Genomic DNA, 24,488 nt, shown 5'->3' with positions numbered 1-24,488 from the left:
ATTGCGGCATGTGGGATCTATTTCCCTGACCAAGGATCAAACCCAGGCCCCCAGCATTGGGAGCACAGAGTCTTAGCCCCTGGACTACAAGGAAAGTCCCTGGTCTATGTTCTTTAGCACGTGCTCTGAATCTCTCCATTTGCCCTTGGACACCTAGCCCCATCTTTGCTTCCATTCACCTAGCAGATGCTATTTCCAGCAACTTTAGTGAAGGCACCCCCTTTAAGCTCTCTCAAGTCCACCTTAAAGTTTATCCTCTCTTTATTTTTCTTCTTCCCCTAGCTCAGGGAAGATGTTTCTGACTCTTGACAAGACTAACCCCTACACCTACTGGTAAAGTTAATATAAAAAGTGTAATTAGTATAGAGAAGGTGAATGGATTTCTTAATTTTATATAGAGTTGCACCAATTTTTGGTTCCTAAGACCAAGGGAATTAGTTCTAGCTTTTAAAAGCTTGAAAAAGCCATGTTTTTATATATGGAGGTGTGCATTAGCAGTTCCTGCGTATTTTTTCAGTAAATAGTAAGTTTTGAGTTCCCATCATTATATTCATAATCTAATGTTTTTATTAAACTATATTTGCAGTACACACCCCCACCCCAAATTTTGGATTAAAGATGTCCCTATCCTTCCATCTCCCCAGGGTCACATTCCGAGGAGTGTCCCACCTCTTATCTTTCCTGTCTCCTGCTTCCTTTCCTCATCCTCTCAGCCTCCATGCTCACGACATTCTTCATGAGGGCAAAGTGTCTTCCTTTGCTCTTAACTCTCATCAAACTACTACTGTTTGTCCCTTCTGAACTTTGCTTAAAAAAAGAAGGCCACACCAAGTCTGTTCCTTATTTCTCTTCAACCCACTGCTCTCTCTCTCCCTTATCTCTTAGTTGCCAAACCTAATATCTGCTTTTGTTTGAATCTGTTGTCATCTCTTCGGCCTTTGAGACAGTTACTCCGCTCTTTCTCAGGGAGGTTCTTTCCTTCCTTTCTTACCATCCTTTCTCCTTCGGTTTTCTTACTGCCTCATTTGGCCGCTTTTTCTTTGGTTCTTCTCCAAATCCTCCGCCCCTTGCCAAGCACTTAGATGTTGGATTCCCAAGGGTCTGTCTTCCCGTTATGCATTTGTGTGGGCCCTTCTATCAGATCTCCGGGCTTTGGTGACTGCCAGGGTGGACAGACCTGCGTCTCTCCTGCAGCTGAACTGCCCCTGCACACAGGCCACCACGCTTCCCTCTCAGGCCCATCCAACCGGTTCCTCTCCCTGGCAGCCTGTCTTGGAACTTATGACACCAGCCTCTTGGCCCAACACCTGACTCATCCTTGACTTACTTCTCCCTCCCCTCTTCTATACTGCCTCTCCTCCTCCTCTTCTGCTACCTGGCAGTGCCCCTCTTCTCCTTTCCAGCCCACCACGGAGATCTGCCAATTCTTTTCCTGCTGCCAGTGATGCTCTACCAGCTTATCCATCACATTGCCCCCAAAATGACAGTCTCAGAACACAGCACAGACCATCCCCTCCCTCCACAAGCTTCAGGAGCTTCCCCCTACAATAATCCAGTTTCCTCAGTGTATGTGTTCAAAGCCTTCAAAGGTCAGCTGACTGCTTTCCACTTCTCTAATCTTACCTCCTATTCCATCTCCTGAGAACTCGACCATTCAATCTGAGGACTTCCATTTGAGCACAGTCTGTGTGCTGTTGAACACAGGACCCCTTTTCACACCATTTTGATTTTTGTTTATGCTGTTCTCTCAGCTTGGTTTCCCTTGTTCTTTTCCCCATTTAATAAAAATATTCCTCATCCTCCAAGACTGAGGTAAAAGGCATTTTCTTTCCTCTCCTCACTCGACCATAAACTTGAATACTTTACTCGTCCACAATACTTGGCTTATCTCTCTATTAATTCATCATATTTAGCAAACAGTTCCTCATTTATATGACTAGCTCCCTTGTCTGCAGATTCCTTCGCAGCCAAGTCTGGGTCTTGCTTCCCACAGAACCTAAGCCAGCTTTATTTACCCTAGGTGCTTAGCACAGTATTGAATAATTCTCATAACTCCCTTATTTTGTACTAGTGCTCTAGAAAATTTTTTTTTACAATCTTTCCCTTATTTTTCTTCTTTCAAACAACAATGACATTAATGAACAAAAAACTCTCTGCAGAGTCTCTCTGAATATGAATCTTTCCAGTATGAATGGCTAGGGCAGTTGTTCCCTGATGTAGCTTCTCTTTCAACAGTCTTCATTTTGAAAGTGTACATTTATTCCCATCAGGCTGTCTTCCTGAGACCTGAATTCCCTTCCATTTTATTGTTCGTTGCCCTCATGGTCTTACCTTAGCTGGAATCTTTGCCGCATGGTTCTCCAGGATCAGCCTCTTCAGGTGCAGAACCCACAGGCGTTTGTCTTGCTGAGACTTCGCCTACCAGGAGGAGAGGTAGACAGTCATGCAATCCTACCTCTCACGAGACACGGCCACCCCTAGGACCTCTGACCAGACGGGACACATGCAGGGTGGCCAGCAAGCCGTGGAAAGGCCGTCAGGCACGTGACGCTCATCATGCACGAGGGTGAGCCTCACAGGGAGGCAAAGGGACGCTGGTACCTGAACCGTGTGCTGCAGCTTGGGGTTCTTGTAGTGGAAGACGCTGAAGCTGAGGGGCTCCTTTGGGATCACTTCCACCAGCATGAGGTTGCCGCACTGGAGAGGCAAGCAGAGAGGGCGAGGCAGGCTCGCAAGTGGGTGGAACCAGCGCCCCCAGTCCGCACCCGGGACACCCACTCAGACCTACCAGGATGTGGGCTTTGTATGTAAACGTGTCATCTCTCTTCTTGGTGATGAGCAGCAGCTTGTCAAAGAGGAAGAGGGTCCGCTCATTCTTGGCCCGCTGGAGGCGAAAGGTCCCTTCGAGCACCAGCTCCCCATAGCTGGTCAGGTCTGGCCCCTTCCAGTTGGTGAGCAAACTCTGTATCTCCTGAAAGAATGAACATGCCCTGTGATTAAACAGGAGGTGGGAGGGCAAGGTGGGGAGGACCTTGGGAAGGCCCTGTTCCAGGGACCCGTTTGTTGAGCTTTGATGGGTGCGTGCATGCTGAGTTCCTTCAATCATGTCCGACTCTCTACAACCCTATGGATGGTAGCCTGCCAGGTTCCGCTGTCCATAGGATTCTCCAGGCAAGAGTACTGGAGTGGGTTGCCATGCCCACCTCCAGGGATCTTCCTGACCCAGAGGTCGAAAGTGCCTCTTATGTTTCGGGCTTTGGGAGGTGGGTTCTTTACCACTAGTGCCACCTGGGAAGCCCACTGAGCCTCAGGAATGGGGTCCAAATACCTGCGGCAGGGTCTCAGGGTCCTGAGTGGTGTCTGATGTCCACGACATAAATCTACATTTAGGGCTGGTGTCACTTCAGGGCTAATAGAACTTAACCAAGGTGTTATTTGACAGGTTGCTAATTATTTCTTCCCCTCCTGCAATAATCCCTCTACTAAGGCAGTGAGGTTGTCTTTCAAAAGCCAGGAACAGAGGCTGCCAGTATGTGACCTTCTCACCATCCTTCCCAAGATATGCTCATCCCTTATCTTGGACAAAAACCTTCAGAGCTACTGACCTAAAAACCTTCTTTCAGAAACTGAAGTCACACCAGATACAAGTAACCCATAAGGAAAACTGGTAGAAGATCACACAAGATATATCGTCTCAGAAATTTTCTGACATTAATCCCATTCATTGGGGGAAAGGAAATGGATGTTTCTTCACCAGTGTGTTTTTTGTTTGTTTTTGTTTTTTTGGCTGCATCGGATCTTAGTTGTGGCTCACGGGTTCAGTAGTTCCCATGTGTGGGCTTAGTGGCCCCTTGGCATATGGGATCTTAGTTTCCCGGTCAGGGATTGAACTCATGTCCTCTGCATTGGAAGCAGATTCTTAACCACTGGACCACCAGGGAAGTCCCCCATTGCATTTTTAATGGAACTTGATAAATAGAAATGGATAACTGGACTTTGAAGTTTCTTTGGGATATACTGTATATCCATATTAACTTTTTAAAGAAAATGGATTTTGTTACTTTGTAAAAATGAAAATATTAAAAAAACAGCACTGAATTAAGCAGCCCACAAAACCACTCGAAAATTCTTAAGCTAAAGGTACAAATGGAGGTGATTCAGAGCCAGAGACTGATTTAGTGGTGTCTTCAGACTGCCAGATAGACTCCTAAGCTATGAAAAAACAGTTACTGAGCCATTTCTGGATATCTAGCTGACATTATGTCCACAGAACACTTCAATGATGAAGCATTAAAACCTTTATTATTGCTTACACAAAGCAGATATGGCCTGGAAGATCAGAATGTCCTCTTCCTTTGATTTTTGATAGTCAATTACTGTCCTCTGGCTGCATGTAGATGAAACCTAGAGCTCTGTTCGAATGTATGGGCCAAAGGACATGGTTTTCTCCCAAGGTGAACGCAGGTGCTCTGCACAGCATGGAGTCACATTGGGCTTTTCTTTTACTGTGGGGACAACCAAGAGCCTCGGCCTAGTCTCTGAGCAGACACAACCTTCAGTTTTTAAATAGCGCATCTTCTAAGGTGCCTAGGACATGGTCACTGACTTAGCATCCATCCGAAGTTCCCAGGAATTTAGAGCTAAATATGGTGATGATGGAAGGGACATTAGCAAACGTGTCTTGTTTTAAAAGTGAGGGGTCTAAAATGCCGCGGTACGTCCCCTCCCCAGGAAAGCTGCCAAGGACCTGGTTCTGGACTTAGTCCTCCTTCCTGAGTCCCCGCTGCATCACCACATGTTCACCGTCTCATGACTTTGTGAACTAGTGACAGAGGAACAGAGGCTTAAAACCCTTTTACACAGTTTGGACACTCAGTTGTGTCGGACTCTTTGCAACCGCATGGACTGTAGCCTGTCAGGCTCCACTGTCCATGGAATTCTCCAGGCAAGAATACTGGAGTGGGTTGCCATTCCATTCTCCAGGGGATCTTCCTGACCCAGGGATTGATTTATTTTTAATTGAAGGATAACAACTTTGCAATATTGTGTTGGTTTCTGCCATACATCAACATGAATTAGCCATAGGTGTATGTATGACCCCTCCCTCTTGAACCTCCTCCCACCTGCCACTCCATCCCACCCCTTGAGGTTGTCACAGAGCCCCAGTTTGAGTTCCCTGAGTCATAATAACTACATTCAACAATGATCAGTATTATTGATGGCCTACTCTTTTCTTTCTTTTTTGGTCCTGATGTTTCTTAGCGAGATCTATGATGAAGACCCTGGGTGGCCTGCAAGACTGAGCAGGCTTAACATCTGATTTGGGAAATGGTAACAAGCAGTAGGCCCATGGCCTCACCAGACACAGCCACCCCGAGGCCTCACCTGTAGGCGGACGGCGTGTTCATGCTTCCGCTTCATGTCGTTGATGTGCCAGGCTACTCTCTGCATCGTGTCTATGGCATCAAGCACCACATCGTAGCCCTCTGTGTCCTTGTCAAGGTGATTTTCTATTTCCTAAAACAAAAACAAACAACAAAAAACCACTCTAATTTTTTTTCCATATATTCACTGAAACAAATGGTACTTCTAAAATGAGTTTCTCATTTTATTTTCGCTCATTTATTTACACACTACTATCTTTCCTTAAGATCTTGAGATAACTACCAGAAAAACCGGCAAAGAAATGATAAGAATGAATAAAAATGGAGTTAGGAAAGATAGAAGTTGATTAGAATTTTACAAGGAGGAATTTGACAAGGATGATGAAATAAGTATACAGGCCATTAAGTCTCACAGAGGCATCAGGGTGATTGTAGGAGATAGGAGAGTTGATATTGCAGTTGGAGATTTCTGAAATTCCTGGTGGCCAATTATAGTTCTCTCCCTTAAAATACAGAAAATATACTGATTTTTTTTTTTTCTCCCAGAGGAAGCAAAACACCACACACAGGGCTTAGTACATAACAAACTAAAGAAGAAAAAGAAAATAGTGGACATTATGTTTCAAAAAAAAAAACACCTATGTAGAAAGTGTATTTTCATGTAGTCAAGGCTTTAAAGCCCAAATGAAATTCACTAAAGATACTCCTTCTGAGTGTTGAGAGAGAGCTTACAGTTCAAGTATTCACTCTCTGATGCTCAGAAGAATGTAACGCCAGCACTTAGCTAAGCGTTGGAATTCCACAATCCCAGGCAGATGAGAAAGGGACAGGGTTCTTTTCCAATTCTTTCAAGTACACAAGACACAGGTCCCTAGACTTCTGAGTCTAAGGATAGGGACTATTGCAAAGTCCCTTTAATCCTTTATCTTCTCAAAAGTGCCCATGAGAGAACTAGGTGGTAAGTAAATGGTTATTTAATTGAAGCTGTATCTTGTTAAAAGAGCAGCAATACCTTATAGGTATCTAAATTCCAATGTAAATATCTAAAACAGTAAGAAGATATTATGATCAATTAGATTGTTCCTATGATCCTTATCATGCACACATGTTAAGCTCAAGGATAGGGGTTGAATCTCATGGTATAAATTATGAAAATTCCATTGTTTTATAGTCACTTTGTTCACTTTTACTGAATCCTCAAACTTTCCATCCAGCTAGAAACTGGCAAGGAATCTACATTTTCTTTCTACACTCAGACTCAGCTGTTAGAAAGGTCCTATGAAACCATATCACTAATAACTTCCAGGTAAGATCAAGAGCGGCACCCTACTCCAGTACTCTTGCCTGGAAAATCCCGTGGACGGAGGAGCCTGGTGGGCTGCAGTCCATGGGGTCGCTAAGAGTCGGACACGACTGAGCGACTTCATTTTCACTTTTCACTTTCATGCATTGGAGGAGGAAATGGCAACCCACTCCAGTGTTCTTGCCTGGAGAATCGCAGGGATAGGGGAGCCTGGTCGGCTGCCGTCTATGGGGTCGCACAGAGTTAGACACGACTGAAGCAACTTAGCAGCAGCAGCAGCAAGATCAAGAGCAAACTTTAAAAAATAATCATTTCTTCTTTTAGCCTGAGAGGCACTCCTGTTGATCATAAACAGACTCAGAAGTACAGAGTGTATTCCTGTGGGGATCTTCAGGGGTGACTACACAACTTTGAAGTGATGTGAAAGACACAGAAGGAACACTTTAAACCAAGTATGAAAGCAAAAATACTCCAGGAAACTGGAAGTTAGTTTTAAATTCATCTAACTACTGCTCTTCCTTTTTTTCTTTACTGTCAGATGTTACAGACCTAGTGGTTGTATCTTCCACAAATTAGTATGTTGAAATCCTTTCCTTTAATGTGCTGGGAGTAGGATGGGGGCTTTTGGAGGTGACTAGGCCACGCAATGGAGAAGGCAATGGCACCCCACTCCAGTACTCTTGCCTGGAAAATCCCATGGACAGAGGAGCCTGGTAGGCTGCAGTCCATGGGGTCGCCAAGAGTTGGACACAACTGAAGTGACTTAGCAGTAGCAGTAGCAGGCCATGCAAATGGTGACTGCAGCCATGAAATTAGAAGAAGCTTGCTTCTTGGAAGGAAAGCTATGACAAACCTAGACAGTATAGTAAAAAGCAGATTCATCCCTTTGCTGACAAAGGTCCGTATGGTTTTTCCAGTAGTCATGTACAGATGTGAGATTTGGACCATAAAGAAGGCTGAGCATCAAAGGATTGATGATTTTGAATTGTGGTGCTTGAGAAGACTCTTGAGAGTCCTTTGGACTGCAAGGAGATTAAGCCACTCAGTTCTAAAGGAAATCAACTGTATATTCATTGGAAGGACTGATCCTGAAGCGCCAATACTTTGGCTACCTCATGCGAAGAGTCAACTCATTGGAAAAGACCCTGATGCTGGGAAAGACTGAACCCAAAGGAGAAAGGGGTGGCAGAGGATGAGATGGTTGGATGGCATCACTAATCCAATGGACATGAATTTGAGCAAACTCTGGGAGACAGTGGAGGACAGAGGAGCCTGGTATGCTGCAGTCGAGGGACTGCAGAGAACTGAATAGGACTTAGCGACCAAACAAGCAGCCATGAGAGTGGTGCCATCATAAAAGGGGTTAGTGCTCTCATAAAGAGACTCCAGAGAGCAGTCTTGCCTCTTTCTACCACGCCAGGAAATGAAGAGGAGAAGGCAGGCTGCAAACGAGAACTCAGCCATGCTCGCCCCCTAATCTTTGGCTTTCAGCCTCCAACACTGAGAAATAAACGTTTGTTGTCCAAGTCACCCAGGCTATCGCATTTTGTTACAGCAGCATGTACTAATATCCCAGCTTTTAATTTAGAGGGTGAGGGCTGTTCTTCCTAGCAGTTAACTCTTTGTAAGAATCTCAAGTGGAGTCTTGTTTAAGCGACAGAGATCTGAGACTTTTCTTTTGATTGACTTACTGTCTAGAAAGCCATTAGGTAGATATTACTGGGACACACTGGACTCAGATGGGCTTCCCTGATGGCTTAGATGGTAAAGAATCTGCCTGTGATGCAGGAGACTCGAGTTCGATCCCTGGGTCAGGAAGATCCCCTGGAGAAGGGAATGGCAGCCCACTCCAGTATTCTTGCCTGTAGAATTCTATGGACAGAGGAGCCTTGCAGGCTACAGTCTATACCATATTAGCAGAGTCCAGCAAAGATCTATCGTGGGAAAGCCAGTATTTTTTAAAGAATTATTTGGCACTGATTTAGTAAATTAATCCCACTAAATTTAGAGGTCATTAAAGCCAATCGAACAACTAAAGTAATATCCACAATGTGGTTTCACAGGACACAAGACTCTCCCAAGATGGGCCACACAGGCAAACAGACAAAGCTGAGAAATTTTTGGTAAAGATGGACCATAAAGAGTGCTTTCAGTTTTAAATGCGTGTGAACTAGGCAACCTTGGAATGCTTAACCAAGTTAGAAGCCTGGGATCATTTAAAAAGAGATACATGTATACTGCAGGCATGCTGATATAGATACTAACTCTGGATTTAAATCTTTTATGAAAAGATTTTTAATGTAGCATTAAAAATAATAAAGTAGGGGTGTGGGAGGAAGGCTCAAGAGGGAAGGGGATATATGTAAACACGTAGCTGATTCACTTTGCTGTACACCAGAAACTAACACAACATCGCAGCCCACCAGGCTCCTCTGTCCGTGGGATTCTCCAGGCAAGAATACTGGAGTGGGTAGCCATTCTCTTCTCCAGGGGATCTTCCCAACCCAGGGATTAAACCTGGGTCTCCAGTATTGCAGGCAGATTTTTTACATCAGGGAAGCCCCATTGAAAGCAATTATACTCCAAATAATAAAATAAAGTAACAAAATAAAAATAACAGTTTTTCTGTATTGACTGCCTGTGAGGCACCATGAATGTGGGAAGTGCACAGGACTGGAACCCAGGTAGTGTCTTGACCACAGCCCTGCTCCCAACCTAACCATTGGGCTATCTGGTCTTTGTCAAATTGCCAAGGCAATTCACCCTCCTTACGGAATGAAAGTACTTTCGAGAACACTATTTTCCATTTTTATCAGCTTCCTTAGAGGATAAGAAATGAGAATGTATGAGAGCTATGTCTACTTTTGTTTCTAAAGCCTCCTTAAATTTTGTACAAATAATGGGAAATGATATAAAGAGAACAGAACCCAAAGTGAGGTGAAGCCCAGCTCAAAGACATTTATCACACTGCTCATCTGTCTTCTCTCCTTTCAGCCCTTTCTCTTTGCTCCTACGAAAGCCAGTCTTTGACAAACAGCTCTTACTCCCAAGTGCCTACCGAATCCAGGCTCATGGAAGTAAAATAAAGCATACATAAAAAAATCTGTTGTTCATTAAGAAGACAGCTCCTTGCTTGAAACTGTCACTGCCTGGAGTGAAGGACTTGTAAGCCCTTTCACCATTAGAGCTAAAATGAATCTTTCTACTTGGCTGTTATCAATGAGGCTGCAGGGCTACCATATAAATATCTCTAATTCCTCAAAGCAGATTAGTCAGTTGTAAAGTATGAGTGTGGAAAATGTTTCCATATGTCCACAGCCACTTTTGATTTTTTTTTCTCCTAAACTTAATATATACACATAAAACCCTTAGCCTCTAGAAAGTCCTTCCAGTGCAGGCAGAAACTTACATGCAAAAGGAGATGATACTTGAGAATCCGCTGAACTGGCTTCAAGAGATAGGACCCCAGAGGCAGTGAGTGTTTCAAAGTTTCCTGCCGTTCCCTGAAGAATTTGGCCAGCATCTTGTTCCTCATACACTCGGTTAGCACGGCCACGGATCTGCAAGAATATTTTAAAATAAATGCTGGTGAAAGTGAAAATGTTAGCTGCTCAGTCATGTCCAACTTGGCGACTCCGTGTACTGTAGCCCGTCTGTCCATGGAATTTTCCAGGCAAGAATACTGGCGTGGGTTGCCATGCCCTCCTTTGGGCCATCTTCCTGACTCGGGGATCGAACCCAGGTCTCCTGCATTGCAGCTGGATTCTTTACCATCTGAGCCACCAGGCAAGTCCTTTAAATGCCAGCGTATCAAGGCTTAAAGCAGATAAAGTGGCAATAGAGCAATAGGTAGACTAGAAGGCCTCTGGGCAGGTGAGGAAAAGGTGTCCCTCTGGTTGAACTGGGTGAGTCTGGTCCCGATTCACCTCTGGGTGAATTAGAAAAAGACACTATAAGAGGGCAGTGAAACATGGACACATGACATCTAAGCTGCCAGCTCTGTCCTTCAGGGAGATGAAGCCCCTCTCAGGACACAGGACTTGCCAAAGGGGATTCAAATTGGATGGAACCCCAATTTAAAGAATCTGCCTGCCAATACAGGAAACGCAAAAGGCACGGGGCTGAGCCCTGGGTCGGGAAGATCCCCTGGAATAGGAAATGGCAACTCACGCCAGTATTCTTGCCTAGAAAATTCCATAGGCAGAGGAGCCTGGTGGGCTACGGTCCATGGGCTTGCAAAGAGTTAGACACGTGGAGCGAGTGAGCGCACACACATGAGCATCTTTGTTCGCTGTTCAACTTCACATCTGCATTCAGTTTTCACAAGTTATACTGCAAGGAGCAGTCACCACTGTACTAAGAAAAAGGAGTGGCTTCTTTCCAGCAGACCCCGCCCCCTGCCAGGCATTTGTTACCTGCTTTGCTGGTTGTGTTTGTGTAAGTGCACAACGTGTGTGATGTTACATGCAGGTCTTTGGAGACCTCGTCCCCCAGGGAACTTCCCTTTGAGAATCTCTGAACAGACCTTTCTGTCCACCTCCAGGTATCTCTATCCTCATTCTAAATTCAGTTTTTGAAACAGCTGGTTAACCTTGGTCCTCAAGGACCGTGCTTTACAGAGTGTATTAGAAAAATGGCTCAGGATTCCTTCTCTACTCCAAAGGCAAGAAGTATGGCCCCCAAACATCCTAGAGAGATGGCTGAAACAACGCTCACATCTTATACATGAAGTAAGCTGGTGGTCTTGAGAGGTCACACACACACGTAAATTAAAATCTCATGGTCTCATAAGTTAGAAGCAGGTGGAAGTGATTTCAGCCCCTTTCTCCCCTAGTCTTAATAAGTTTTCAGAATTAATTCAGAAAATTGGAGCCAAACAACAAAATAAAACTCCTTGGAAGGAAGTGACATGGATGGTGGTCTCCTGACGAAATGATCAGAATCCCTTCTGTGTCTGACTGCTTGGAGAAATATCTATTCAAACAGATTTATTTTTCCCTTCAAGTCAAGATTTCAAAACAATTCTTTACCATGGAACTCAGGGACTTTTCTAAGGCTCTTTAGAGTCAGAATTAGCTGCTCGCTGGCTGTCTAACCCTCTGAAGTCTTGAGTTCTTGCACAAGGATAAGACACCTACTAAGCACACTGAACTCCAGATTGAGGCCACAGGGGGACATTCGAGGACAATGACCTGAGTGGGTCTGGCCCTCTCCCTGGGGACAAGAGGGAGGGCTTGAGCCTCTTCCCAGGGAAGTCACTGGGGCGTTACTGCTATGAAGAAGGACATCTGTCAAGGCGTGCAGGAGACACTTAATATCACCGGCCCTGGTCCAGAGGGGGAAGACACGTTGTCAGATGGGCTGAAACACCTGGCTCTCAGGGCTTGTGAAGACGGGGGAGGGGAGGGAAAGCTCGGGCCTCAGAGAGCAAATGATTAGGAGGCGGATGAGAGAAAATCTTTTCTTATGAACATGAAAACCACACAGCTGGGCAAGACTTGGATGTACCCACTTCACTGAGAGGGCCTGGGAGCATCTCCCTGCTAACATGTTTCTTTCCTTCTTTAAAGTCGGATCTCCAGGAAACTGTCCTGACTTCTCCTCCCTTATCTCATACATCTTTAGCCTGTGGTACACATGACTGAGGTGGTGCTGCGCTGACTTATATTCACTGATTTGATCTTTCCGAATGGCTGTTCCACTATTGCATTTGGTTCAGTGTTGACCCTCAAAAGAAAATGAACTTCTTGAAGGCATGGGATATTAGCTCCTATCTCCCGCCAGTGTACCCAGAATGTGGACTTGTGCGCCATGAAGGACAGGCCCTCAGATATGTCCTTGCACAAATGACTGTGCCTGTCCCCACCCTGAAGCAGCCTAGTTTATAAAAGTTGCTTTCATTTTGCACTCTCCATTCTTATTACGAAGTTAGAAAAATCTTCTTAATATAAACCTCCAAAACTAAATATTCAGAAGGTATTTCTTCCAATGACATGTTTATAATGAAATTTACACAGACATAATCCTCCACACAAGCCACTCTAGCATCTGGCTCCCGATAACTGGGTCCAGGGCTCTGCTGATTCTTCAGAGTTGGAAAGGTTTTCCATTTCTCTCAGGAGGAAGGTCTATGGAGAAGTTGAGGCCTGATTCTGTGATTTCTCTGCATCAGGGTGTGGTATAATGCTGGCTTTTGGCATAAGGCCCACAGATTTAGCTGGGGCATCCTACAATTTCCTGATTATCTTTAGCAGAGAGGTGGCAACAAATGTTTTAGGAGACAGCATTGTGTAAGTGAAACTGTGTAAAGTGTGGGTGGGTCTACAGATAAGGAGATGGATAAATGTACTAATCTGCATGTGGGGTTTTGTTTTGTTTTCAGAGAAACCTGGGAAAAACATGCCTGGCCACCAACCAAATAAATCACCACAGCACAATATGCCGACCAGTATTTAGAGGAGGATGTGAAAACCAATGGAAAGAGTTTTGCCACGGTAAGCCCAAGCCTCTGGCTTCACATCCTTTAATCCACACTGGCTTTCTACCACCAGGCAGGAATGACCCACTTGCTCTTCCTGACCACAGTGGCATGAGGGGCTCAGCCTGCTGGCTTCTCTTCAAGGTGGACCCGAGCACCCACTTTATCCTTACTGACACGTCCATACCAAGACTGGCTACAGAGCAGATAAAAGTTCTCTGAGCTCTCTTCCTGGTTCATGCCTAACATAACAACGCTAGTCCTGCTAGTCATGGGCAGACAGACAGTAGAAAGGTACGGGGCAGAGGGAATCACAAAGCTTCAGAAATTCTACAAGGATGTGGCAGCACGAGGTCTGAGGCCAGACCAATCTTGGTTTAAATCTCAGCTGGGTTCGCGCACATGTCAGCTGTGTGACTCTTGTAAATTCAATAAACCTACTGGAGGCTCGATGATTTCATCCATGCAGTGGGGATGGGGCAGGGATGGTGATAAACAAGCACTTCTGGAGGACTTATCAGGGCCAGGCCCGGTGCTATCTGTGCATTCTGCCTTTCTTTAATCCCTTAACATCTCTAGATTATTGGGAAAATGAAATTCAACCACATTTTGTATTTATAGCATCAAGAGTAGCACTTGAAATTACTAAGTGCTCAATAAATGTCTTTTGCAGAAAAAAAGATTTCCAGCAGAGTGAGTCATGGTCTTAGACCTGATTCCCTTACTGAATGATCACTGAGGCTGCTCCTTCAACGACCCTCCTGCCAGCACCTCTGGGGTAAGTGAACCTGAATTGATGGTCCAGGTAGGAAGCTTATCATGATCATTCCCTTCTCTGAGCTCCATAAGACTTGTGTAGCTTCTAAAACTTACATAGCAAAAATATAACCTATTTTATCCCCAGATAGATTATATAAACTCATTAGCAGGGCATCCCACATTCTTAAAAACACAGCACACATACAAAAGGGTTAATAGATAAGCCTTCTTCTAGCCAAACACTTCTAGGAGTCCAGTGGAGGACACCTAACAATCTTTTTGGTCTCCTCCAAGGTCATTCACAATTTTCCCCTGTGCTGGCTCTGCTGGGTAGTCCCTAGGCCTGAATGGATCAGTATCAGGATACCCCTGTGATCCGTTCTCAGCATTTCTGCAGTTTTCCCACAGTATTCAGCACAGCGCCAGGCACACAGTGCCCACTGACTACATATACTGCGTTGACCGACCTCAAGCAACAAGAAGAAGGTAAGCAAAAGTTATTTCCACACATTCACCAGGCGTACCTTGGATAGTTCGTGCAATACTGGGTATAAATGTGGAACTCTTCACTCTGCAAGGAAACAAAAGAGATGTAATAGGCTAAAAAAAAAAGAAAAAAGTAGAGACAACAACATTCAATGAAAAATAAAAGATATATCATTCATCCTTTGAAAGGTGTTGTTTTATAAGTTGTTTCTCTAACCACCTTGGCCTGTCTTCTGAGTCCCTGTGGCAATCATTTGTGCCATTTTAACTACCTTGATTTATACCTAGAATCCACATGCACTTGAACTCATTGGAGATCATTAAATACTTATTGAGCATCTGCTATGTTAGATGAATCTGAAGGCCAATAGGAAGAGGAAGACAACAGGGTTTTTGTTCCCAGGTGCTCATGGTCCTCTGGGGCATTTGCAGGGTGAGAGAGAAATATAAGCAGATAATTTAAATATTATGTGGTCAGAACATGTTGGAAGTATGTGCAAGGGAATACTTTCAATCCGTGTGTGTGCAGCTTCCTCTGCCCACGCTCTTTCCCACCTTTTTCACTGGACAGCCACTAGGCACCTTTTGACATTGAACTGAGGCTTTATTTCCTCTCAGGGGACTTTCTTGAGTTCTTGGACTGAGCCAATTGCTCCTACTCTGGGGTCCCACAATACTCAGTACCAACCTCTCTTACAGCATTTGCCAAATGAGCATGACATTTTTTGGGCATCTTCTGCCACTCTACACTGTGAGTTCCTGCAGGAGAGGGGCCATAGTGTGTTGCCTGGCACATGTTTTTTGAACTAATGAATGCCCCTCTCTCCTAGGAAGCTGAAAATTATTTGAGAGCAGGATCTAAGTCTACTCATTTGTACATGTAGCACAGCAGCAATGCCTCAAACACATTAAATGTTTGGCTAACTAATGGGGGCTTCTTGCCTTTTGCTATAGTTCCCTTATCAGCAAATTGATTCCAGGTTCCCTTACCAACAAATTCTAGACATAATATCACTTCACTTACTTGTAAATACTTTAGTATATATCTTTCACAAGAGAACTTTAAAAGAGAAACATCACCACAATGCTATTATCATCTTTAAATAATTCCATGGGAAGGACTGGGAGGTTGGGATTAGCAGATGCCAACTATTATACATATAGGATGGATAAACAGCAATATATATAGTAGTGTATATCTACTGTATAGCATAGGGGACTAGATTCAATATCCTGTGATGTACCATAATGGAAAAGAACATGGAAGGAAATATATATATACGTATAAAAAAGCTGAGTCACTTAAAATTAAACACATTATAAACCAACTTTACTTAAAGAAAATGAAAATAAATAATTCCATAATATCATGAAGGTTCATTATCACTATTACTATTTTTTCTTTTCTTTTTAAAAATTATAGTTTTCTGTTTGCTCTGTATTCCAAATAACATCCACACACAGCAACTTGATATTGTTGATATCTAAGTCCCTTCTAATCTATAAATTTCCCCTCTTATTTCCCCCCTGCAATTAAGCTGGAGAAGCCAGATGATTTCTCCTGCAGTCTCCTGCAGTCTCAGTTTTGCTGATCACATCCCTAAGGCTTTCTTTACTACGTTTCTCTGTCTTCCACGCTTCTTGTGGTTTAGAAGAGGCTTGACTGGATTTAGGTTCCATAATTTGGCCCAAGTACATCATAGACTGGATTGTACTTAAATTGAGAGGCATAGGAACTGGTTGTTTCTTTCTATGATGTTAATAATCACTGGCAATTACTGCTTAGGTCTTTTAATTCAAGAAGGGCTGCAAAATGGTGATATTTCCAATTCTACTATTCTTTCTTCATTCATTGCTGCTGCTAAGTCGCTTCAGTTGTGTCCAACTCTGTGCGACCCCATAGACGGCAGCCCACCAGGCTCCCCTGTCCCTGGGATTATCCAGGCAAGAACACTGGAGTGGGTTGCCATTTCCTTCTCCAATGCATGAAAGTGAAAAGTGAAAGTGAAGTCGCCCAGCTGTGTCCGACTCTTAGTGACCCCATGGACTGCAACCCACCAGGCTCCTCCATCCATGGGATTTTCCAGGCAAAAGTACTGGAGTGGGGTGCCATTACCTTCTCTGATTAGCCAGATTTTTTTTCCAAGAAAGGAACTGCCTTAGATTAGTTACCCTGCAGTTTGTGGTTTGTATGGGAAAGACAGGATAAATGCTTGATTCCTTTCCTTAATTTTCAAAATAATGCATCGGTGCTCTAACATCCTGTAAAGGACTTGGGTTTTTTAACATCACTGTGGATTTCATGAATATAAACATATTTCATGACTTTCAGTTGTTTTCAGTTAGCTATCTTTTTATCGATGCTCAAACGATCCCACCTTTGGCCAACAGGAGCCTCTTCTTGAGTGTCTGTGACCTGACCTACAGCCTCCAATAGCTCCTTGCTTTCTGGGTGACAAGATGTTTCAGATCCTCTTGCACATTTCCCTCCCACACTCGTTCTCCTGGAGCCCGGATTCCTTCACGTAGGCAACAGTATGTGGAAACCACAATCTGAGCATTAGCGATGCTCTTGCTACCAGGTTAATTATTATTTCTAGCCCTTTTCAGTGGACAGAGTTAGATAGATGGTGTTTCTAAAGCTAAAACACATGCTTCAGTTCAGTTGCTCAGTCGTGTCTGACTTTTTGCAACCCCATGAATCGCAGCACGCCAGGCCTCCCTGTCCATCACCATCTCCCAGAGTTCACCCAAACCCACGTCCATCGAGTCAGTGATGCCATCCAGCCATCTCATCCTCTGCTGTCCCCTTTTCCTCCTGCCCCAATCCCTCCCAGCATCAGAGTCTTTTCCAATGAGTCAACTTTTCACATGAGGTGGCCAAAATATTGGAGTTTCAGCTTCACCATCATTCCTTCCAAAGAACACCCAGGGCTGATCTCCTTCAGAATGGACTGGTTGGATCTCCTTGAAGTCCAAGGGACTCTCAAGAGTCTTCTCCAACACCACAGTTCAAAAGTATCAATTCTTTGGAGCTCAGCTTTCTTCACAGTCCAATTCTCACATCCATACATGACCACTGGAAAAACCATAGCCTTGACTAGACAGATCTTTGTTGGCAAAGTAATGTCTCTGCAAACACCCTCTTCCAACAACACAAGAGAAGACTCTACACATGGACATCACCAGATGGTCAACACCGAAATCAGGTTGATTATATTCTTTGCAGCCAAAGGTGGAGAAGCTCTATACAGTCAGGAAAAACAAGACCGGGACCTGACTGTGGCTCAGATCATGAATTCCTTATTACCAAATTCAGACTTAAATTGAAGAAAGTAGGGAAAACCACTAGACCATTCAGGTATGACCTAAATCAAATCCCTTATGATTACACAGTAGAAGTGAGAAATAGATTTAAGGGACTAGATCTGATAGATAGAGTGCCTGATGAACTATGGAATGAGGTTCGTGACATTGTACAGGAGACAGGGATCAAGACCATCCCCATGGAAAAGAAAAGCAAAAAAGCAAAATGGCTGTCTGGGGAGGCCTTACAAATAGCTGTGAAAAGAAGAGAAGCGAAAAGCAAAGGAGAGAAGGAAACATATAAGCATCTGAATGCAGAGTTCCAAAGAATAGCAAGAAGAGATAAGAAAGCCTTCCTCAGCAATCAATGCAGAGAAATAGAGGAAAACAATAGAATGGGAAAGACTAGAGATTTCTTCAAGAAAATTAGAGATACCAAGGGAACATTTCATGCAAAGATGGGCTCGATAAAGGACAGAAATGGTCTGGACCTAACAGAAACACACGCTTAGTTCATGCTAATTCTTGCAATTCAGATTCAGGACTAGAGTGTTTCTAATTAGCCTCATTCTTAATCTGTATTTTCCTTCTCTTGCCAATTCCAGTTCTGAATGACACAATTGTGAATATTCATTTGCTTTATCCCACAATACACACACTTTTGGAGTAACAATACTGAAACCATCATATATGATATCATTACTGAAAATGGTTAAGGATGTATTTGCTGTATTTTGCCCATAGCATATTTTTTGATTGATTGGCATTTTCCTCTGTGTGGTCAAGCTACAAACTGGATTCACAGTTAGGTTCACTGTTACAATCTGCTTTCATTTTTTGAAGGCTGTTTTAAACTTTAACTTTGTCTTATAATTATGTAAAATAAATACATGGTTTCAAAGTCAACTCTCCAAAGAAATGCACACTCAGAGAAGTCTGGATTCTATGTCTTCTCATTCTAGTCCATTCCCTGCCTCTCCCCTCAGGAACCAACTTCTAATCTTACAGTTTATCTTAAAAAAATTTTTTTAAACATACACATTGAAATATAAGTATAACTTTCCCCATTTCTAGATAAATAAAAGCAAGTTATGTCAGTGATTCTCAAACTTGAGCATTAGAATTAACTTGAGAGCTTATTAAAACACAGATTACTGGGTTGCACCCCCACAGTTTCTGATTTGGTAGGTCTGGGTAGGGCCTGAGAATCTGCTTTCTAACAAGTTCCTATATGATGTGGCCCAGAGACCACACTCTGAGAACCACAGTGCTAGACTCCCCACCCCATCCCCTTTCTAGTAGTATATAGCAATATTCTTTATTTGCTTTTACTGCTTTGTACTACTCTATTATGTGGATATGCCACAGTTTATTCAACCAGGTTTTGTTCATGAACATTTGGGCTGTTTCCATGCATTGCATATTTCTGTGGGTGGCTCAGTGGTAAAGAATCTGCCTGCCAGTGCAGGAGATGCAGGTTTGATGCTGGGTCAGCAAGGTTACCTGGAGAAGGAAATGGCAACCTACTCCAGTACTCTTGCCTGAAAAACCCCACTGAGCAGCCTGGTGGGCTACAGTCCATGGGGTCTCAAAGAGTGAGACACAATTGAGCACGCACACATGCACGCATGTACCTTATATAGATTTATAAATTGTAACAATTAGTACTATAAAGTATAACATCACCTTTGTTGAGATTTTGTCACTATATCTTTTTTTTTTTTTTTTTTTTGTCACTATATCTTTAGAATAGATTTCTGGAAGTCGGATTGCTGGAATGAAGGGTGAATTCAGATGTACTTTTCCTAGACATAGCCAAATTCCCCTCCACAGGGTCTATTTTGTTTTCCCACAGTTAAAGGAGTGTCTATTTCCCCATGGCCTTGCCAACATAGTATGCTGCCAAAGTTTTAAGCATAATATTTAAAAAAACACTAAGTTGCCAAATTCTAAAAATTAGAAGATACAAATTTTTTGATTTCTGGCTTCTCTTGAAAAAGTATTAGATCCATAGACCCTAGGCCTACAGTTTCACATAATACTTCTGTCCCCAAGACATAAGTACTTTGACACTCTGGCCTCTCCCTGGGCCGATTCACGCTCTGTGTTCATCAGCTTAGCTTCTGAAGGCACTTTCCCCAGGGATAAGAAAGGCACAGTGACTTGCTCAAACGTCTTCCAGGAAATTAACATCAGAATGGAGTGCCCCTCTCTCTATTCTTTCGTCTGGGATTGAGCTGTATTCCCCCACCGTGGAAGCACAGAGTGCAGAGTCTTAACCACTGGACCACCAGGGAAGTCCCTGGAGCCCTTCTCTGGGTGTACTCACACTCTCACACTTTCTTGCTTTGTTCCTGCCTCCTGCCGCACTCAGTATGGGGTTGAACAGCTATCTGGCTGATTTCCTTAAACTTAGCATCATGACGGAGAAGGCAATGGCAACCTACTCCAGTACTCTTGCCTGGAAAATCCCATGGACGGAGGGGCCTAGAGGGCTGCAGTTCATGGGGTCACTAGTAGTCAGACACGACTAAGCGACTTCCCTTTCACTTTTCACTTTCATGCATTGGAGAAGGAAATGGCAACCCACTCCAGTGTTCTTGCCTGGAGAATTCCAGGGATGGGGGAGCCTGGTGGGCTGCCATCTATGGGGTCGCACAGAGTTGGACACGGCTGAAGTGGCTTAGCAGCAGCAGCAGCATCATATGAAATACCAAACATAATGGCCTCAATAAAAACATTCTAAATTACACCATCTACATGAGCTCCCCTAAAAATACCTCAAGGCTTCTCTGCACAACTGAATTTTGGGGCATTCTGTGACATCATGGCTCTGTTCTGTCTTAAATTAGGCAGTTTCGATTTAAATCACTGATATATTAATATAGAACCAAATGCATATTTGATCTTGAATTTATAAGCCCTGTGGACAGTTCAAATAATGGCTTTATGCAAAAGTCAATAACTCCTATTTAGTTAATCCCTGAATAACTATTTCTTATGATATACGCACTCAAATCCTTTTCAGAAGTATTTAGGGAGAAAGAAGGCAATGAGAGAAAATTATATAAAAACAGATATCTTCTTCTGGTTATTTAACATTTTCAAGTTGCAATTAGTGATGATGTCAAAATAAGACATTTAATTGTGAAAGAACCAAAATATAGCCATCAGGCCCAACTGAACACAAAGGGTGTTTGAACGTTTCCTGAATAATCAGAGAACAGAAATCTGTATGATTTTAGGGTTTCTTCTGCCATAATGTTAATGTCTCCCCACTCCATCTTTCTTCCTCCCTCTACTTTTCACACACACACACATGCACACACACACGCACACACACACACTCACTGATGCCTGAGCAGTTTTCACAGGACACTACTGAGAAAGGCTTACTCTGTAAGGAGACATTGATTTGTGTGTGTGCTTGCTAAGTTGTTCAGTCATGTCTGACTCTTTGTGACCCTATGGACTATAGCCCACCGGGCTCCTGCGTCCATGGGATTCTCCAGGCAAGAGTACTGGAGTGGGTTGCCTTGCCCTCCTCCAGGGGATCTCCCGGACCCAGGGATTGAACCTGTGTCTCTTATGCCTGCTGCATTGGTAGGGGGCTCTTTATCCCTAGTGCCATTCGGGAAGCCCACGACATTGACTTGAATAGACTCCAATCATACTTATTAATCTGATACCAGCAGTTTCCTGAGGATAATTTCAACAAGTGGCTCCTGTGTGTGTGTGCATATGTGTGTGTGTTTGCGTGCGTGCGTGCACACACACACGCCTGGACACTGAAAGGAGACAGACTCCAATGAGGAGGGGGCCACGGATCAGATGAAAGGAGGTGGTTAAGGGAAGTTGGGTCTCTGAAGACAAACTTCCCTCCTAAATGTCACCCAGGGTCAGCCTGGCTGACAGTCAAGCTGAGTGACGGAAATGAGAGTGGAGGTGAAGGCAGGAAGCCACGGAAACCCGCTCCAGGTGTTTCCAGAGCCCTAAGAGCAGGCGAGTGCTCAGTGGGCCTGGCCTGCCTGGCGGGGACGCTCACCCCTCCTGAGAGTGGCTTGTGCAGCGCTGTGTAGTTCTTTTCTAGGCAGCAGGTAAGAAGGGCTGTGTTCTCTTGTCAGGAGGGATTTCTGTCGCCTAGCCATACCACAAAAGCAAGGTCAAAGTTGACTCTCCGTGTAAGCCCCAGTGACTCAGATAAAAGCAGACGGCAACCGCCAGCTTCACCTCTTTCATTAACGGCCCTCAATTAAAGCAATTTTCCACTCCTTCCCAGAGGTGAGCAGCTGCTTGTGTTTCACAAAGTGTAACATCTTCTAAATTTCAGGGTGCTGAGTGAGAAGCAGGCTGTGCCAGACCCACACACACACCCTCGCTATTCTCTGCTCACACACAGGAGTGTGGAGTGCTGCAATCAGTCTTCCAATTAAACTTGGCAATATCGCAACAAGAAATCAGATTTGGGAGTTGGCAACCTGGTGCATAAACAAACTTTTATGTGAATAATTAAGCCAGAGCTAAGCATATGCTGGACCGTCTTTAATCAACTTGTGATTACAGTTACCAGAAAAGCCCCAATGTTTCCGAAAGCTTCTATGTTGTTTATTCAATGTGGTTATTCTAACACAGCTTCTTTGATATACTCAGCCTTATCTTTCACCCATTTCTCCCTCTTTAATTTTCCTTCTCTTTTCCAAATTCTTACCCTTCCCTGTGACACAGGCCATTTGTGAGAAGAATTGCGTGTGTAAGCATGTGTGCACAAACATTTTGTATGTTAACACATACACTGCCACCCACAAAGTCACGAGTGTTTTATATATAAGTCCGTCAACTGCCTTTAAGGAGCCCCACTTGAGTAGAACCAAGAGTGTTATGTTTGGATTCAAAACCATTGGATCATCAGAAATAACCTTATGGAATAACCCCGGAACCCAGTCAGGCTGGGAGGACGTCTCCAAGTTCACATTGGCCTCCGAGACTGTAAATGAGGTGCTAACACTCAGTTGACCCAAAAGCGCCATCATGAACTTTGCTTCAACCTTTGTGCATTTGAAACCACAACTGTAAAAATCACATGAAGTTTTGCTGGAAAAACAATTTCTGCTAGAGGTTTTCCAAACAAAAGCTGCTGAATTTTTAGAGAAACGTAAGATAAGATTCTATTTACAGTAGGACATCAAGAAAGTAATGTTGTAAAGGATTCCCTTATATGTTTCAGAATTCTCTTACCTGGGTACAGAATATAAACTGACTGTCATTTAAGCTTTAAAATTCAAATCCTCTCCTTGCATTTTTTCTAAGCCATCAGTGCAACTTAAGAAGAAAGCAGGAGAATTAAAGGGCATATTTAAGAGGCAGGATATTAATTCTGGTCTGTTTTTCCACTAAATGAGTAAGCTAGAGCCATATATATGTATATATATGTTTATCTATATATATCTATGTATACATATATATGTATATGGCAGTATAGTAAATATATATATTTATATATGTGTAAAGTATTTCTATTCTTACAGATTTTTGTAACTGATCTAGTCATATTTTATATGTACTTATTTTCCTAACATTCTTCTATTCTGGACTCTCCTCTTCCCAAGCTTAAAGTCTTTCTTAGAACAGATATGTAGCATCACTTAAATATTTATTACACAAGTTCTAAAACAACTGCTAAGTTATTGGGGTTCCCAGGTGGCTCTAGTGGTAAAGAACCCGCCTGGCAACGCAGGAGACGTAAGAGATGTGGGTTCCGTCCCTGGGTCGGGAAGACCCTCCAGAGAAGGGCATGGCAACCCACTCCAGTGTTCTTGCCTGGAGAATCCCATGAACAGAAGAGCCTGGGGACTACGGTCCATGGGGCTGCAAAGAGTTGGACACAACTGAAGTGACTACACAAGCACGCGCACAACTTACTGGGAACTGAATTTTTTCTCCTGGCTAGTGGGGAGAAAAAACCCTCAGAGTGAGAGAGATCAGTGGTGAACTTCATCCAATATGGAACACGTCGGTCATCTTAACTTTACAATGAAAACAGTGTGTCTCTGTCTCGGTTGGCTCAGAGAGATGAACCCTGCTTACCTTGGACACAAAGCACTCTGCTATGGCCACAGGATCATTTTCACAGTTTTCCAAGTCTTGCAGAAGTTCACTAAAAAAAGAGAAAAAAGAACGTATTAGGCTGTGGTCTGAGGGTTGAGGACATTTTAAATAACTTAGAAGTTTAAACATTTACATGGCATATAAGGAACCATTTAATTGGATATCTGAGGTCTTGTCACTACATCCAAGGCTTAGATAAGTGACTTGCCTGAGGTCATGGAGGAGCACAGGGGTAAACAAAGGTCTGACCTGCAACTTCCCACCCAGAGATAAGTCCCACTCAACATTTCAGTCTGCCTGACATTTGTCAAAATCTGCACGCGTGCTCACACACACTTACTCATTCATCCCATAGCTTTCCAGGTACCAGAGAGCACACAAGGCACTAAGAACAAATACACCAATGAGCCGAGTGAGATTATGGTCTCTTGGAGCTTGAAATCCACTGTAGAGTCAGACATGCAGTGAAAAATCACACTGATAAACAGAAAATTATAAACCGAGAGAGTGCTCTAAAGGAAAAATATGCCAGGGGAGGAAATCTCTTTCCTCAGATGAAAATCTATATTATTTATTTTTAATGATTCATTAAGTAACTAACTGAATGACATTGCACTGTGTGGCTGTAGCATCATTAGTGTAACTAATCACCCATGGCCGCATACAG

General features: G+C 43.5%; 1 protein-coding gene across 1 annotated transcript in view; it reads right to left on the bottom strand.

Annotated features, from left to right (window-relative positions):
• The window catches only part of PLEKHG1 (pleckstrin homology and RhoGEF domain containing G1), a 105,860-nt gene that overhangs the window by 30,759 nt on the left and 50,613 nt on the right, over positions 1 to 24,488 (bottom strand). The window contains exons 3-9 of the mRNA XM_040238681.1: positions 23,801 to 23,870; positions 14,449 to 14,495; positions 10,097 to 10,247; positions 5,386 to 5,517; positions 2,789 to 2,971; positions 2,602 to 2,697; positions 2,332 to 2,418 (exon numbers count right to left, since the gene is read on the bottom strand). Of these exons, the coding sequence (XP_040094615.1) occupies positions 2,332 to 2,418; positions 2,602 to 2,697; positions 2,789 to 2,971; positions 5,386 to 5,517; positions 10,097 to 10,247; positions 14,449 to 14,495; positions 23,801 to 23,870 (766 nt within the window). The remainder of the gene's footprint in view (positions 1 to 2,331; positions 2,419 to 2,601; positions 2,698 to 2,788; positions 2,972 to 5,385; positions 5,518 to 10,096; positions 10,248 to 14,448; positions 14,496 to 23,800; positions 23,871 to 24,488) is intronic.

The sequence above is a fragment of the Oryx dammah genome, unplaced genomic scaffold, assembly GCF_014754425.2.
Source record: "Oryx dammah isolate SB20612 unplaced genomic scaffold, SCBI_Odam_1.1 HiC_scaffold_4, whole genome shotgun sequence".
NCBI lineage: Eukaryota > Metazoa > Chordata > Mammalia > Artiodactyla > Bovidae > Oryx > Oryx dammah.
The sequence above is the reverse complement of the archived record's forward strand: the minus strand, read 5'-3'. Positions and strand labels throughout refer to the sequence as shown.